Source organism: Pseudoliparis swirei, chromosome 6, assembly GCF_029220125.1.
Source record: "Pseudoliparis swirei isolate HS2019 ecotype Mariana Trench chromosome 6, NWPU_hadal_v1, whole genome shotgun sequence".
Classification (NCBI taxonomy): Eukaryota; Metazoa; Chordata; class Actinopteri; order Perciformes; family Liparidae; genus Pseudoliparis; species Pseudoliparis swirei.
The window spans coordinates 25,751,420-25,768,535 of NC_079393.1; the positions used below are offsets into that span (position 1 = coordinate 25,751,420).

Below are 17,116 nucleotides of genomic sequence, written 5' to 3' on the forward strand. Positions count from 1 at the left end.
ATTGGATAGAACAGAGAACTACGTTTTTTTATATGTGATTGATTCAGACAAAGATGGAAATTAACCGCTCACAATATGTTAAATCACATGCTTTCTTTATTTTATTATTATTTCTACCTCTGACTTGCATTGCAGCCTCCTGCTGCTGCGAGGAGGCCCTGACTATTGTGACAGCTGGACGACATTCCTCTCACACGTCGACCTTCACAGGAGAAGAGAAGATAAAGCAGAGCTGCAAAAACAATGAATTCTGTGTATCCAAAAACCTGATATGTATCCTCTCCCTGTGTCCCACAGAGCTTCATTGTTGAACCGGGCGACATGTTTCTGCATTACACACACACACACACACACACACACACACACACACACACACACACACACACACACACACACACACACACACACACACACACACACACACACACACACACACATACACACACAAACACACACACAGGGCAGTATATATTCCCTGGTTGAAGATGCATTCTGACTTGTTTGAAACTGTTATAACATTTTAAATAAAAAGTTTGAATGAGACCATGATCGGAAAATGTGAATGTTTCTGAACCAGATTCACAAAAAGCAGCTGTACCCATTCCCAAAAAGTATAATGCACTGGTTGGTTCCTCCTGGGAATGAGCTGCATCCGACGGGAATGAACCTGCAAGCTTTTCTGACCTCGACCGCCTCGGGAACCTTGAGCCCTGAGCCCTTTATTTCCTGCATTCGGGTGAATTGTTTTGCCCCAGTTGTGAGAGGAAAGGATTTGAGAGGGCACTCGCCCTCTCAGCCACCCCCCCCCACTCTCTACCTCCTTCTGTCTGATGGATTGTGGAGGTCTGCATCGTGGTCCATGCCTACGATGAATTATTCATACATTTCTGTCATATTCATTGAATGTTTATATAACTCTGTTCATCTGGTCACATGACATCTATTATTCCATCCATCCTGGGAGAGGGATCCTCCTCTGTTGCCCATTCACCCATCCACCCATCTACTTATCATCCCATCCACCCATCCATCCACCCATCTACTTATCATCCCATCCAACCATCCATCCATCCACCCATCTACTTATCATCCCATCCACCCATCTACTTATCATCCCATCCACCCATCCATCCATCCATCCACCCATCTACGTATCATCCCATCCACCCATCCACCAATTTACCCATCCACTCATCCACCCATCCACCAATTCACCCATCCACCCATCCACCCATCCACCCATTCACCCATCCACCCATCCACCCATTCACCCATCCACCAATTCACCCATCCACCCGTCCACTCATCCACCCATCCACCAATTCACCCATCCACCCATCCACCCATTCACCCATCCACCCATTCACCCATCCACCCATCCACCCATTTACCCATCCACCCATCCACTCATCCACCCATCCACAAATTCACCCATCCACTCATCCACCCATCCACCAATTCACCCATCCACTCATCCACCCATCCACCCATTCACCCATCCACCTGTTCACCCATCCACCTGTTCACCTGTTCACCCATCCACCTGTTCACCCATCCACCCATCCACCTGTTCACGCATCCACCCATCCATCTGTTCACCCATTCACCCATCCACCTGTTCACCCATCCACCTGTTCACCCATTCACCCATCCACCCATCCACCCGTCCACTCATCCACCCATCCACCAATTCACCCATCCACTCATCCACCCATCCACCAATTCACCCATCCACTCATCCACCCATTCACCCATCCACCCATTCACCCATCCACCCATGCACCCATTCACCCATCCACCTGTTCACCCATCCACCCATTCACCCATCCACCCATTCACCCATCCACCCATGCACCCATTCACCCATCCACCCATTCACCCATCCACTCATCCACCCATTCACCCATCCACCCATGCACCCATTCACCCATCCACCCATCCACCCGTCCACTCATCCACCCATCCACCAATTCACTCATCCACCTGTTCACCCATCCACCCATCCACCCATCCACCCATTCACCCATCCACCCATCCACCCATTCACCCATCCACCAATTGACCCATCCACCCGTCCACTCATCCACCCATCCACCCATTCACCCATCCACTCATCCACCCATCCACCAATTCACCCATCCACTCATCCACCCATCCACCAATTCACCCATCCACTCATCCACCCATCCACCCATTCACCCATCCACCCATCCACCTGTTCACCCATCCACCCATCCACCTGTTCACCCATTCACCCATCCACCTGTTCACCCATCCACCCATCCACCCATTCACCCATCCACCCATCCACCCATTCACCCATCCACCCGTCCACTCATCCACCCATCCACCAATTCACCCATCCACTCATCCACCCATCCACCAATTCACCCATCCACTCATCCACCCATCCACCAATTCACCCATCCACTCATCCACCCATCCACCCATCCACCAATTCACCCATCCACCCATCCACCCATTCACCCATCCACCTGTTCACCCATCCACCCATCCACCCGTCCACTCATCCACCCATCCACCAATTCACCCATCCACCCATTCACCCATCCACCTGTTCACCCATCCACCAATTCACCCATCCACCCGTCCACTCATCCACCCATCCACCAATTCACCCATTCACCCATCCACCCATCCACCCGTTTCACCTCCTCCCTATTTGGGCTTTGTGACTTTGTAAGTAAACTGATTTCACATGAATGGAAGTGATTATAAGACAACAACAACAACAACAACAACAACAACAACTGCAGTGTCAATCATCGGAGTACTTATTTGGAAATCAATGAATCCAGATCTAATAATTGTAATAACTGTATGTTTTAAGGAAATTAGCGCAAGTTTTGGCTCTATGTGTGTCTGCTATACTAATGCTAACGAGACGTAAGCTAACGGAATTGTCGTTTTGTTTTGTGCCTTTGCAGGCATAGAGCCAAAACGGACGCTAATTCCCTTAAAACATATTGTTATTGTTACTGTTTTTTTAAGTTGATTTGGGAATTGATCAATACATTTGAAATCAACAGTCAAGAACATCCTCTGGAGTGCTACGCTACATCCACTATTACAGTAACTAAAACTACACCGCAAGAGATGGGCGTGGTTACTAACAGAGATGGATGAAGCTCCCGGGAGCAGACCCAGAGCCTCTCAATCTCTCGCTCTAGAGGTCAGGTTTGACGACACTGTTTACTTTCTAACATCAGTGTTCAACGTGTTCCACCAGGACAAACAAACATGGCGAGCTCTGTGAACTTGAGGCGAGAGCGACGAGGCCGCGCCGTTGTGAATATCTAACCGTCATGTATTCATCCACAGAGCGCAACTTCAACTGTGCATTCACTTCTCCTAAAACGCTTGGCACACGTGAGAAGTTTCCACTGGTTGCGAACTGCAACCTCTCTGATGCCCCGCCCACTCCTCCTCTCTACCTCCATCTGCCTGATGGATGATGGAGGTCTGGATCGTGGTCCATGCCGACTACCAACTATTCATACACTCTGTCATACTCATTGAATGTGTTGTTACTATATAATGATTCCTTCTGGTCACATGACATCTATTGTTATGTCCATCCTGGAGAGGGATCCTCCTCTGTTGCTCTCCTGAAGGTTTCTTCCCTTTTTTCCCTGTGAAGGGTTGTTTGGGAGTTGTTCCTGATCCGATGTGAGGTCAAAGGTCAGGATGTCTATGTGTACAGATTTTAAAGCCCTCTGAGGCAAATTTGTAATTTGTGAGAATGGGCTATACAAAATAAATTGACTTTAATTGAACTGAATTTAGTAAAAAAAGAGTATCTGCAAAAAGATTTAAATGCATTTTATAAAAAAATAAATACATCTACTAAGTAAAAAATGTACATATATTTTGTAAAAAAAGAAAGAGTACATGTATTTAATTTAAAACAAATTACATGTATTTAGCAGAAAAGTACATGTATTTAGTAACAAATATACATGCATTTAGTAAAAATAAAAAGTAAATGCATTTAGCAAACAAAATACATCTACGTAGTAAAAAATGTACATGTATTTATTTAAAAAAATACATGTATTTTGTAAATAAAAGAGTACATGTATTTAATCAAAAGAAATTACATGTATTTAGTAGAATAAAAGTACATGTATTTATTTAAAAAACATGTATTTAGTAAAAAAAATACATGTATTTTGTAAAAAAAAGAGTACATGTATTGAATCAAAAGAGATTACATGTATTTAGTAGAATAAAAGTACATGTATTTATTTAAAAAACATGTATTTAGTAAAAAATGTACATGTATTTCGGAAATCAATACACACACACACACACACACACACACACAGACACACACACACGCTTAAAACCCAATCTGACCCCTGTCTGTCATCTTGAGCTGACGACTGGAAAATAAGATACGATTAAAACAAGTGGGATTAACATCAATGTGCAATGTCTGGTCTCCAAAGAACATGTCCAAAACACTACCCAATGCTGGGAATGAAATAAAATAAAGACAACTTATCCAACAAGGCTGCCATTTCAGTAAAGATGGTGCATGTACACACATGAGGAGCATCATGCATGCAGATGCTTTCATGCGACTCACTGGGTGGTTTTACAGTAATGAGTAATACATTTATTGTCGGGGCAGTACCTAACATGACCACTAGATGGTATCAGTGCATGTATCTGGTCAGAAGCCAAGCTCCTGCTCCTCACGTTGGTGTCAAAACGCAGGAGAGCGTTGCTGGTTCAAATCCCTGGAAGAAAGGAACCTTCACGTCTTCAACCAGGATCTTTGAGTTATAAACAGTTCACTGACGTGGTGGTTTGCTCCTATATGCAAAGAATATGTGAGATATGAGTAGTGTGTTGTTATTTCTGTTATTTCAAGTGATGTAAACAAACCTTCAAACTGCAGTTAAAACTTTCTAATATTCTGAATATTAAAAAATTAAATGACCTTTCAATCATGTAAATATATTTCTGAATATGTGGTAAATATATATTTTTTATGAATGTACCCTGCAATGTAAAAATGAAGTTATTAAAATGCTGAAGCATGTATCTTGGATGAAAGAACAGCGAACACATCCAAAAATGTGATTTGTGTATGCTGTTAATAATGTACTGTTTGTATTAGGGACTAAAAACAAGTTCAATAAAATAGTGCTACATAAATCCATTATCTTGTGTGTCCTCCAACCCATAATATACATCAGAGGCTCACGCTGCTTTTCCACTTTGAGTATTTTACCGAAAGCAATAACTCCAATCTGAGTCATCCATGCAGGAAACTAAAGCAGCCCAAAAGGAAATCCTGGCTAATCTCATGTCTGTATCATGTTGGAACAGGAATTAAAGTACAGTACAAGGAAAGGACAACAATACCACCGATTTCACCCACGATGAAATAAGATGTTTTAAATAATATATGATACAAAGATATTTGGGGTGACAGATGCAAATGACATTCAAATCAGAATTTGGCCACGGACTTAAGAATTGTTGAGCACTATTCTTCTTGGGGTAGAACATGGAAAGGTAACATAAAAGATAAATGACTGGGACACAAAACAACTTAAAAAGCTAACAAGCAACGACTTTAACTTTTCTGAGATTTCCATTATTTATTTTTGTACCGTTTACAACCAAACCTTGATATGGGTTTATATAAATATAAATATGGATATATATAAATATATAAATGCATTAATATAAATATGTAAATATAGTATATAACTATATATATATAGTATATTATCTGATATATTAAACGTTTCTCTTATTTATTTTTGTACCATAAACAACAACAACCTGATATATATATATATATATGTATATACAGTATATATAGTATAGTATCTTTGATATTAAATATTTCCCTTATTTATTCACTTACCATATACAACAAAACCCTGATATGGGTTTATATATATAAATATATATATATATATACAATTCATATAAATAAATAAAAATTCACAGTTTTATAGAGTTTGTACAATTGCCATGCATTAAAAGTATGACTATAACATTAGCATTTTATTTAATTGTAATAAAGAAATGTCATGCTGTCCATGGAATAATGGTGAGCCAATAGGAGATGAGTGCGGTGCCCCGCGTCAGAGGCGAGGGGCGTGCCCGCGGCGTGTCTTCCCCCTCCGTAGTAAGCGGAGCTGACTGTAGCGCTCGTGCTCCGTTGGAAGTGGCTCCCCGCTTCAGTGACTCGACCCGAGGACGAGTGGGCGGACCGGGAGACGAAAGTTCATAGAAAACAATAGCAGCCGCTCCGCTTACCGCCGCAGAACTGTTCGTGTTCTTCTCGGTGATAATGTTCTGAACACGGCTCACTTGACTGCGAACAGACGCACCGGGGAAATGCGGCGGAGGCTCGCCCCGCCAGAGGAATAACGTAAGCAGGAAAAGCGGCGAGAAAAGGTGAGGTGAAGGCTTTTTTTTCTCTCCTCTCCTTTTCTTTTTTGGGAAGAGGAGAATTTGGGAGAAACAAGTGAGCAGACTCAAGCCACAGGTTGTCGTGGAAGAAGATATATATTTATATATATATATAAAGTAACAGGCGGCGGGTCATGCGGATTTCTCCGGTCGCCGTTCGGAGCGCCGCGCCGCAGCACTAAACCCCGGGAGGAGGACGAGAGGAGACCGCAGGACGCAGAAGAACCAGAGCGCGTCGGAGAGAAGAGCCACCATGTCCCGGAGAAAGCAGAGCAAACCCCGGCAGATAAAACGTAAGGATGACACGCGCTCACTGCTATAATGTTGTGTGTTTTGTGTTGTTGTTGTTGTTGTTGGGAGTGTTGGAGCAGAGTGTTGGAGAGCCGCGCGCGCGCTGGGAAGAAGCCGCATGCTGAGTGCGGCGCTTCGGTTGAACCTGCAAAGTTAATAAGTAGTGAGGGGGCTGTGTCTACAGTAGTTTTATGACACCGTTTTGTATGTATTGCACCGCGACATACAGTAGACCCTTTGCGCATTTGATAACATCAGAACATGTTAAAGTGCAAGTTCAACTGAGTTCGCGTGCACCGGGCTGTGTCTGCGCGTGACAGAGAGACGCAGACACCTTGTGCCAAACCGTTCTTGTTTTCCTGCGCCACTTTCTTTCTGGTGCCAGCTGCTCTATCTCAACTGCGCGACAATATACACCTATAACACAAGTTGTCACGTATTATGAGTGGAGAGAATGCTTTTGTCCACCCCGGCAGCTAAAACTGTAGCTGTGTGGCTTCCGGTTTAATTCTCTTGTGGAAACCGTCAGTGTTCTCTGAAAAAGCCGATGTGAACACAGATAGAGAGCCTCGATCCGATGTGAGCCCCAGATAAAGATTAAAATTGGATCTTTTTTAAATTTGTTTTCTTGTCTAAGGCCGCCGTTGCACTCCCCTCCCCCTGGCTTTTCACTTCTCTTTTCCCAGAGATGGGGCGTCAGATAGGACGCCTGGCTGATCTCTCTGGCTGATAGCTGCTTACAATTGGATCTCTTTTTTTCATTTTTTCATCCATCCCTTTAACTCAATAATGCATTTTCTGGGTCTGGCTGCTCTCTCTGCTCAACAAGCTCTTCCTGTTCAAAGCATGTGTGTAGGTTTATCTACTGATATTTGACAATAGATATAAAAAAAGCACGTTAATGACGTCGTGATTAACCCTCCTTTTGGCGCGTTACACTCAGTCCCAAGCTTAACGGCCTTCTGGAGATTGAAGACACACGAACATGTGTCTGTTTGAAAGCTACAGCTGGAATGGAAACATGACATCAGCAGGGACAGTTTGTTTGGTCAGTTATCACATTGAGCAAATAATAATATCTCCTCATCTGCGATTGCGTCCCTGTGTTCCCAGAACATGTGCAGGCTGTAAGGTATCACCTTGCATAAACACAGTTCAAGATGATATTAACCAGTGGACATTTCTAAACCAGAATGCGTATCCGTGGCTCTGGTGTATTTTTCTGTTTGTCTTTTTAGAAAAACATACAAACAAATCTTTTCACGATCAAATGCAAAGCTCACTTGTGGGCTTTGCATTTGATCAAGAGAGCAAGAGGTCAAAGGGAGCAAGAAGGGTCACGTGTCTAGGTTGCCTTCATGATACTGTGCAAACTAAAGGGCTGAACAACGTGTGTCAGTAAACTATAGGAGGTGTGAATTAGTTAAAGTTAACTCAGTCAAACTGCACAATGTAAGTAATAGTAGTTGTATGGTAAATACGCCCTCTCATTTCTATTGCGCGACCCAATACGGTTTAATTGGAAAAGTTGCTGGTCAGAAACGCCGACAGAGTGGAGGGTCTGGCGCAATAAATGATCTTTGTAGTTCCATCACTTTAATAGAGGGCTGCGGGGATGACGCGTTTTTGTATGCCAACCCGGAAGTTCGCGTCACACCGGTTCCCTTGACAGGAAGCTAATGCTAATACTTTCCACTAGATTATGGCAGAAAATAATCTCTGGAAAACAAACATTCACGATACAAAAAATACCACTTTTACGATTTCTGAAGCGTGAATGCAATCAGCAGAAGTAAGAAGCTAACGTTGTGTTAGAAAGGAGCTCCTCCACGGTCACATGACCACATGACCACTGAGCTGAAGGAGGACCGGTGTTCTACTGAGGACCTTTTGGTCGTCTCATTTAGACTCGGTTCAAGACTCGTAAAAAAGCTTCACAATGAATAATTATGGTATTTTGATTGACATATTTAATGTTGTAGAACAAAACGTTCAAGTGCAAAACATGCTGACTCCTTTCTGGGAGTTTTGGATTGGAATAGCATCAGATACTTTAGCTAGCAAGTAGCTTGATGTTGTGGTTCAAGCCCGTTGCCATCAACAGCTCTGAATGGGCACCTCAAGGACCTGTCAACGTTTTGTCATACCACAACATACACGCAATAACCATTCCAATACATAATAATGACACTTTTGAAAGCTGTTGTTATCGAGTAATGTTACGTATACCACTAATGTATTATCTTGTTAATAACCATGTGTTCAGTGGAGTTAGGAAGCTAAATTTGACTAAGAAAAGGGATGTTGTTGGTTGACGATGAGGTCTTATAATAGCATTGAAGTCATAGATGCCGTCTATTAGTAATCAAGCTAACGTAGACTAAGAAAAGTGATGTTGTTGGTTGACGATGAGGTCTTTTTTTGCACTGAAGTCATAAATGCTGTCTATTAGCGATCAAGCTAACGTAGACTAAGAAAAGTGAAGATGAAGTCTTATTATAGCACTGAAGTCATAAACGCCGTCTATTAGCGATTAAGCTAACGTGGACTAAGAAAAGTGATGTTGTTGGTTGACGATGAGGTCTTATAGCACTGAAGTCATAAACGCCGTCTATTAGCGATCAAGCTAACGTGGACTAAGAAAAGTGAAGATGAAGTCTTATTATAGCACTGAAGTCATAAACGCCAACTATTAGTGATTAAGCTAACGTGGACTAAGAAAAGTGATGTTGTTTGTTGACGATGAGGTCTTATTATAGCATTGAAGTCATAGATGCCGTCTATTAGTGATCAAGCTATATCCACTGGGTTGTGATTGAGGCGTTCTCTTGATGAGGGCCTTTGGTGTTCCTCTGCTAGGAGTCTATATAGCCTGTCACTTCCTCTTTTTTTTCCATACATGTTTCCATAGAGAGGCCTATCAGCTTTAAGCTCCCAGCAGCCACCTACACCAGCAGCGAGGATGTTTCCCAGACCCCGAGGCTGATAAACCCGGGCTAGACTTGGCGTGTATGAAAGAGAGAGAGAGGGAGACAGTGTGTACATGTGTGTGTCTCAGGGGTGTTATGGCCGTCTTTATCAGCGCTTCTGGTCCACGATGCTTCCCCCGTGCACCGGGCCCCTGCCAGCCAGGCTCTCAGCCCTGTGACTCTCTTGTGATTTGGCAGACATTTTGATAGGAAAGAGTGAGCGGCGATAAGGACTTTGTTCGGCCGGGGTTGTGTGTGTGTGTGTGTGTGTTTGCGTGTGTGGGTGGGGGTGTGCTGGTGGTAGCACTACTACCGATGCAGTGTGTCCACCATGTTTTCTGGAGCCTGCTGCTCGTTGTCACTGATATGACACATTCCAGTCGGGAACAGCGACGAGTTTCATTCATTTAACGGCTTCTTTAAAAAAAATTGTGTACAATTACATTGATGGAGCTAAAGCCGGATGATGGCTGTGTAGTGCTGTAATTAGTTGCTGACCGTTGTCGTAATGAAGTCTGTGCGTTCGTGTTAATCTACTTTTTAAATGAAAACTCAACCAGTTCCGCGGCATTTCACAGTTCTTCCACTGCATCGACGTCTGGGAGGCGTTTACTGAGGAGCAGGTGCGAGGAGGTTTGACCGAAGCCCATAAGATTAGATCCTTATGTCATGAAGACTGGACAGAGCGTAACGTTACAAGGGAGGAGTAGGAGTAGGAGTAGAAAACAATACACATATTTGATCTGTCATTTAGAATTCAAGTGTATAAAGGCCGAGTCTAGCTTTCACCCCGTTGGGACGTCATTGATCCGCCGGGTATGAACGCTCCTTTTAGCCCACATACTGTCAGGTTCTTGTGACGGGGTGAGGCTCAGGCGCAGAGTGACAGGCTGGACGCAATATAAATTTAAAAAAAAAGCACTCTTTAATGAGGCAAAACAGTTTACAAAAAAACAAGGTCCAAAAGGGGCAGGCAGAGAATCCAGGTTCAGGGCAGGCAGGGTCAAACAGGCAGAACCAGGAACACGGACAGGACGACGGGAAAAGGACACAGAACTATAGACGACAAGCCGACAGCAGACAAAGGGAAAGACTGACACAATATATAGGGGGGGAAACACAGGTGTACGACATCAGACAGTAACGAGACAAGAGTGGCTGAGGGCAGGTGCAGGGAATTAAACAATTAAGACAGAAGACACAGAGGAGACATAGGAGACACGGAACACAGGAGAAACAGAACAGGGTGTTACACATACAGTCCAATGTGATCTCGGTAACACTTAATGCATGATAACACAGGGTTCGTACGGTCATGGAAAACCTAGAAAAGTCATGAAATTTTAAAATGGTCATTTCCAGGCCTGGAAAAGTCATGGGAAAAACTTAAATCATAAAAGTTTGGGAAAAGTCATGGAAATGTGTTATAATCACGTGTTCATTTACGCCGAGTTTGAAATAATTAATATGTTTTTTAAAGAAAGACGCTCAAAATATAAGCCGGCGTACGCTCTCAATACGCAAAATGTTCTATATTTTTTATGTTTATACCGAGATTTCAGTTTGGTCATGGAAATTTGTTTTAAAGTCATGGAAAAGTCCTGGAAATCCACTGGTCAAAATGTGTAAGAACCCTGTAACACATGTTCCCCTTTTCTTTGAGAGAAAAGAAGTTCATTCAGAAAACGCCGTCACAATTAATGAACTATTCATTTACCAAACGGAGGATGAACTTGACTAAAAACGGACTGCTGTTTCCTGGAAAACCTGCCGACAGTTAATCCATCGTCCCTGTTCTCAGTTAACCCTCACAAGTTCTCGTATTATGACTGAACGAGTAAAGGTCTTTTGCCAACCGAGAGTAGAGAGCTCTCCGCTCCTCTGAAGGGACGTGTTGCTGTCGCTCAGGGAATGAAAACAACAGGTTAGTTGGACAATGTGCTTTATGGTTCGGCTTTGAAGTCGGTACAGAAAGTCCCGTTCGTGTGAAGTCGGAACTAATAACAAGTTCGCTCTCAGTCTCTTTTTTAAAGCGATATCCTCTGTTTATAAAGCGAAGGCTACATAATGTAACCTCCAGTTCATTACCGAGTGATAAGGGGCGCTGGGTTGTTTACGTGTCTGTGCGGCCGAGGAGGATCAGGAACTGTCCGAACGCTGACGGCCCAAATACATCGCAGTATCGTTGAAACTCTGAAACTTCACATTTTTCATTGGACAGTAAAGTTCTTGGACAGATGCAAGAATTGTTTTCAGTGAGACACACAGCATGGATATCCCCCCCCCTCCCCCCTAGCAACAATGGATGGGGTCCAGGCCTTACTGTGGGCCATAGTTGAAGGGGAGAGGTGGGTGTGAGTGTAGCAGATAGATATTTGTCTGTGTGTCTCGTTGTGCGTCATCATCCCCGACGGTTGGTCGATCCTTCGGCCCGATAAGCCCCCCCCCCCCTCCTCGATGGGGAAGGCGGGCAGGCGGCCCACTGAGGCTGGATGGATCCCTGGGCTTATATTTTGGCGGTTGAGATGGGAGACGTGATAAAACTTGGCGGCGATCACCGCGGCTGATATTGCAGAAAGAGGGGAGGGAGGGAGGGAGAGATGGGGAGATGGAGGAGGGCACGTTGTAATTACATTGGCTGTTTGTTGCACGCCTTTTTTCCGAGCGTTGTCGCCGCGCCGTTGTCGCTTTGGTTTTGTTTGCGATTGGCTGAGGGGGGGGGGGGGTCTCCGAATAATTAAAAACGAGAAACAAACGGGTTGGGGGGGGGGGGAGGGGGGAGTGTGAGGAGTGGAGGTAGACGATGTGGGAATACATAGCTGCTGGATGAATGAGCTTGTGATGTGCTTTTTTAATGGCAGCCCCAGCCAGCTCCCCCTCACACACACACACACACACACACACACACACACACACACACACACACACACACACACACAACCCCTGTGAGAGATGTTCGGGGGCTGATAAGGAGACCTGCTGATGGTAGATAGATAACAGCCTGCAGATCCACACTACAGATTGTGTGTGTGTGTGTGTGTGTGTGTGACAAAGCCTGGTTCCTATGACATCAGCGCTAGAGCTCAGGGGTCGGCATGAATAAATAATACAGCGCCGCCCACGGCTTAAAGCCAGACAAGGAAACCAGCTCTCTGACCTTTCCTTCTACTTCTCCTTTCTGTCCGAACTTCTTCACAGCTTAGAGAAGAGGTGCTTTCTGAAACCGACTTCACACAGGTGCAAAAAAACACACACACGGTATCAGCAGTCTGACAAGGAGCAGGTCACGTGTGTTGTTACACGGACGCACAATCCAGAGATTAATTCATTTCTTTGTAAGCCAAAGTGACATAAAACACACGAGCATGTCTACATTCCACACACACACACACACACACACCCAGAAGACTCATGCAGCGCCTTGGTGGCTGTCCCCTGTGTGTGTGTATGTATGTGTGTGTGTTCCTTTCTGATTCTTTGTTCTGCTTTTAGCTTGATGTGAACTTTTGATAAGCCGCGGGGCCCCGATCTCCGGTGCAGATAGCGATGGCCGGGCGTGATTAGAGTTGTTATCGGGCTGCTGCAGCAGGCGGGAGCCACGGCAACAACAGGCCCGGGTGGGTGGTGGTGGTGGTGGTGGGGGGGGGGGGGGAGCAGCCAGCCAGCCGGGGTCCGGACCCTGGCAATCAGTTCCAGCCCTAATGGGATTAATGTTGTTTGTATAATTAGATGATAGGTGTGAATGCATTTTCTTTTCTCTCACTCCTTCAACCCCCCCCCCCCTCCTCTTTTCCTCCCCCCCTTCTTTCTCTCTCCTCCCTAACTAGCATTGTCATTGATTTAATTTAATTAAAATTAATACCACGTATTACTCATTCCCAGATTCCGTGTAGGATAGCGCAGACATGTTGGGAAATTTCTTCTTTTAGCCGTTAATTGATGATTATCTCCAGGGGGTGGGTCTTCTTCTTCATCTTCTTCTTCGTCTTTCTTTTCTAACAGTCGTTTTTTTTCCCGCGAAAGAGCGTAAAAAAGTGCTGACGGATATTAAAATTACTAGATTGTGACCGATTGGGGTGTCGGGACGGCGACAACTCTCGCGGTGATTGTGTGAGTGTTGCATGTGTGTGTGTGTGTGTGTATGCATGCACATACAGCCTCGGGGGAGGGGGGGGCTTTAAAATCCATCCCAATGATGACGATTAAACAATTGCCCCAGTGTTGGTTCTTGAAAGGTCGAAGAAGCAGAAAATCTACTTTTTTAACAACGGCTTTTCTTCCCCCCCCCCCCCCGTGAATATTTGATGCTCTTTGAACATTTGTACGGCTCACACAAAGCACATCAACGCTTCCTCTCCTTGTTAAATGTTGCCCGTGTGAGCGCTGCGTGGCCCGATGCACCAAAAGGGGGAAGTCGGCCCGGGTTATTAGAGGAAACGGCGTTTGTTGATTTATTACTCCTTCCTGCTGTTTACCCTCCTGGTGAATTATGGCTCCTCCCCGACTCAGCGCCGTTGTAAAACGGCGTCACCCTTGACCGCTCCGGCGCCGGTGACTCCGTAAGGGGAGAGAAAACACCACCTCTGGCCGACAGTAGGAGTAATCTACGTCCAAACCGTTTGCTCCGGCGGTAATTACCACTCCGACACAATTCTTTTTTTTCTCCCAGGGAGCTTTGCGGCGTGCTTAACTCACGCCGTGCTCCCTGTTTGAGATGGTGGATGACATCACAGGGACACGTGGGGGGCGTCATCCGCATTGGTCAGGGTACTAGAGACGGACATGTGGAGGTGTTAGAGACGCACTGATTGGCTGCCACGCCGGAGGTTATTTTAGAAGTATTAACGTGAGTATTATTTCATATTGTCTTTCTGAATTCAATTCAATTCAGTTTATTTGTATAGCCCAATTTCACAAATTACAAATTTGTCTCGGAGTGCTTTACAATCTGTACACATAGACATCCCTGCCCAAAAACCTCACATCGGACCAGGAAAAACTCCCAAATAACCCTTCAGGGGGAAAAAAAGGGACTCACCTGAATGGACTCACCTGTGGGAGGGAAAGCTTAGAGAGGCCAGACTTGACCTCTGAGAGGTCACACCTCCACCTGCTGCTCTGTGTGGAGCCCATGTAGATCCAGACATGTACGACCTGACCTGATGTTGGTGCTGATAGGTTCAAGGTCCCTCGTCCTTCCTGAGACGCGCTTGCTGAACTGTTGTTTCCTGTGTCTGCGCGTCCGTCTGGTCAGAGAGGATCCTGCAGCCGTCGGAACTTGCCGTAGATTTGGACCTGAAATACATTTCTATTTAACACCATTCAATTTAATATTTCATGTTGATATACTGTTTTATGTACATGTGCTAAATGACACACAGCAGTACTGTACCGCCACACACACACAGACACACACAAATACACACACACACACACACACACACACATACATGATAAGTCAACGGTGTGGAAGTTCTTCAGCGTTAGTGAAGAAAACATAAAGCTCAAAATTTGTCACAACAAAATAATCCGTGAAGGAGCAACACCACCCAACATCTAAATATGACACAATACTACTGACACCACCAAGTCATTATTATCATCATCATAATCATCATTATTATTACCATCATTATTATTATTATTATCATAATAATAATTATTACCATTATTATTATTATTATCATCATTCTTCTTTTTCTTCTTATCATTAACTGTGATTATTATTATCATCATTATTATTATCTCAATCATTATTATTACCATTATTATTATTATCATCATTATTATTATTGTAATTATTATCAAAATATTATCAAAGCTATTATTATCACATTATTACTATAATCATTAGTATTATTATTAACAGTGATTATTATCATTGTTATTGTTAATATCATAATTATTATTGTCATTATTATTTAGTGTTGATGTTTAATGAGTAGCAGTTGTCCTTCCTATGATGGAGCTGACGGAGAACGTTACTGGATTATGATGCATTCATGCTCCGCTCAGTAAAAGGAAAAGTATCACATTATCACGAGGTGTTCAAATGCAATCTGGTAAAATTGGGATTGTTGATGAGAAACTTGAACTATAGATACTGGAGGGAATTATGACCCAGAATCATTTAAATTGTGTCTCTTAGATATCAATAACCAGGTCAAAGGACAACGTTGTCAGCTCACGATGACTTCGGCACGTTTAAGAATATTTTAATAGTCGTTTGTAAAATAAAAAATAAAACAATAAATAAATAGTCAGGTCAGACTTTCAATAGAGACATATGAGAAGAATGTCAAGAGGGAGTGTGTGTGTGTGTGTGTGTGTGTGTGTGTGTGTGTGTGTGTGTGTGTGTGTGTGTGTGTGTGTGTGTGTGTGTGTGTGTGTGTGTGTGTGTGTGTGTGTGTGTGTGTGTGTGTGTGTGTGTGTGTGTGTGTGTGTGTGTGTGAGAGAGAGCTGTGGGCCACCTGGCTCTGATCTCAAGTCAGAATGACTCTGGACACTCGAAGGACAGCGCATCTGTGTGTGTGTGTGTGTGTGTGTGAGGTACACACAGCCAGTGTTATGACAAGCCCCCTCCCAGAGGCAGTGATAAGACCATTTTGCTCCTACTGTGCTGAGCGCTCTGTTCCAGGGTGTTAAGGCAACCTGGGCAAACAACACCGCCTGACCTGCTTTTACTGCCACACGCACACACACTCTTGTACTGATCGACCGACAACAAATGCAACTGTAGCTTCGTAGCCGGCGAGCTGGAAGTCGAATCAGATAAACGGCGAAGAGCTTCAGGGCCAAAGGTCACCGCAGCCTGAGAAGATGGAACAATGCTCGCCGTCTCCAGACGGATCATAAAGTGCTTAATACACACACACACATACAGACATCCTCACACGCACACACACATTATTTTGCTCTGACCTTTGACCCTGTGTGCACCTGCTCTCTGTGGGGTGAAAAGTTATCATTTGATATAATTTGATTGTAGTCATTGTATTGATTTGGGCTTTATGGGTAAAAAGGGAGTTATCATAGGATACCTGGCATTATTTTATGATGAAATATCTTAGGTCACTCGCATACATGTAATATATTATAGAAGCAATGAACAAACGTGCTACAAATGTCACACTTTTTTATTCAACATTTGACATTAATACTCCATATGATGTTTCAGAGAAAGGGAGAATGAAATGGAATCTTAATAACAAAATTAATAAATAGATGTGTCATTTGTGTCCAGCTGGTTGACCTGTTTATTTACTTGTCTGTTGAAAACTGATTCATCTATAAGTATTTTACAGCAATTTACTGCATTATCTGTATTTATTTTATGAATCTGAAGGCCTTTGCGCTGCTGGAGATTGAGTGAATGAATGCATTCATAATAACCT

At 43.9% G+C, this 17,116-nt stretch overlaps 1 protein-coding gene across 4 annotated transcripts in view; it reads left to right on the plus strand.

Annotated features, from left to right (window-relative positions):
* The first annotated feature begins 6,227 nt into the window (after positions 1 to 6,227).
* Positions 6,228 to 17,116, plus strand: part of zfpm1 (zinc finger protein, FOG family member 1) — a 112,151-nt gene continuing 101,262 nt past the window's right edge. For 2 of the 4 annotated variants that reach the window (XM_056416603.1, XM_056416607.1), the window contains exon 1: positions 6,228 to 6,755. In XM_056416603.1, coding sequence (XP_056272578.1) covers positions 6,716 to 6,755 — 40 coding nt within the window. In that variant the 5' untranslated portion in view covers positions 6,228 to 6,715. The remainder of the gene's footprint in view (positions 6,756 to 17,116) is intronic. The other 2 variants (XM_056416604.1, XM_056416605.1) reach the window with 2 other exon arrangements.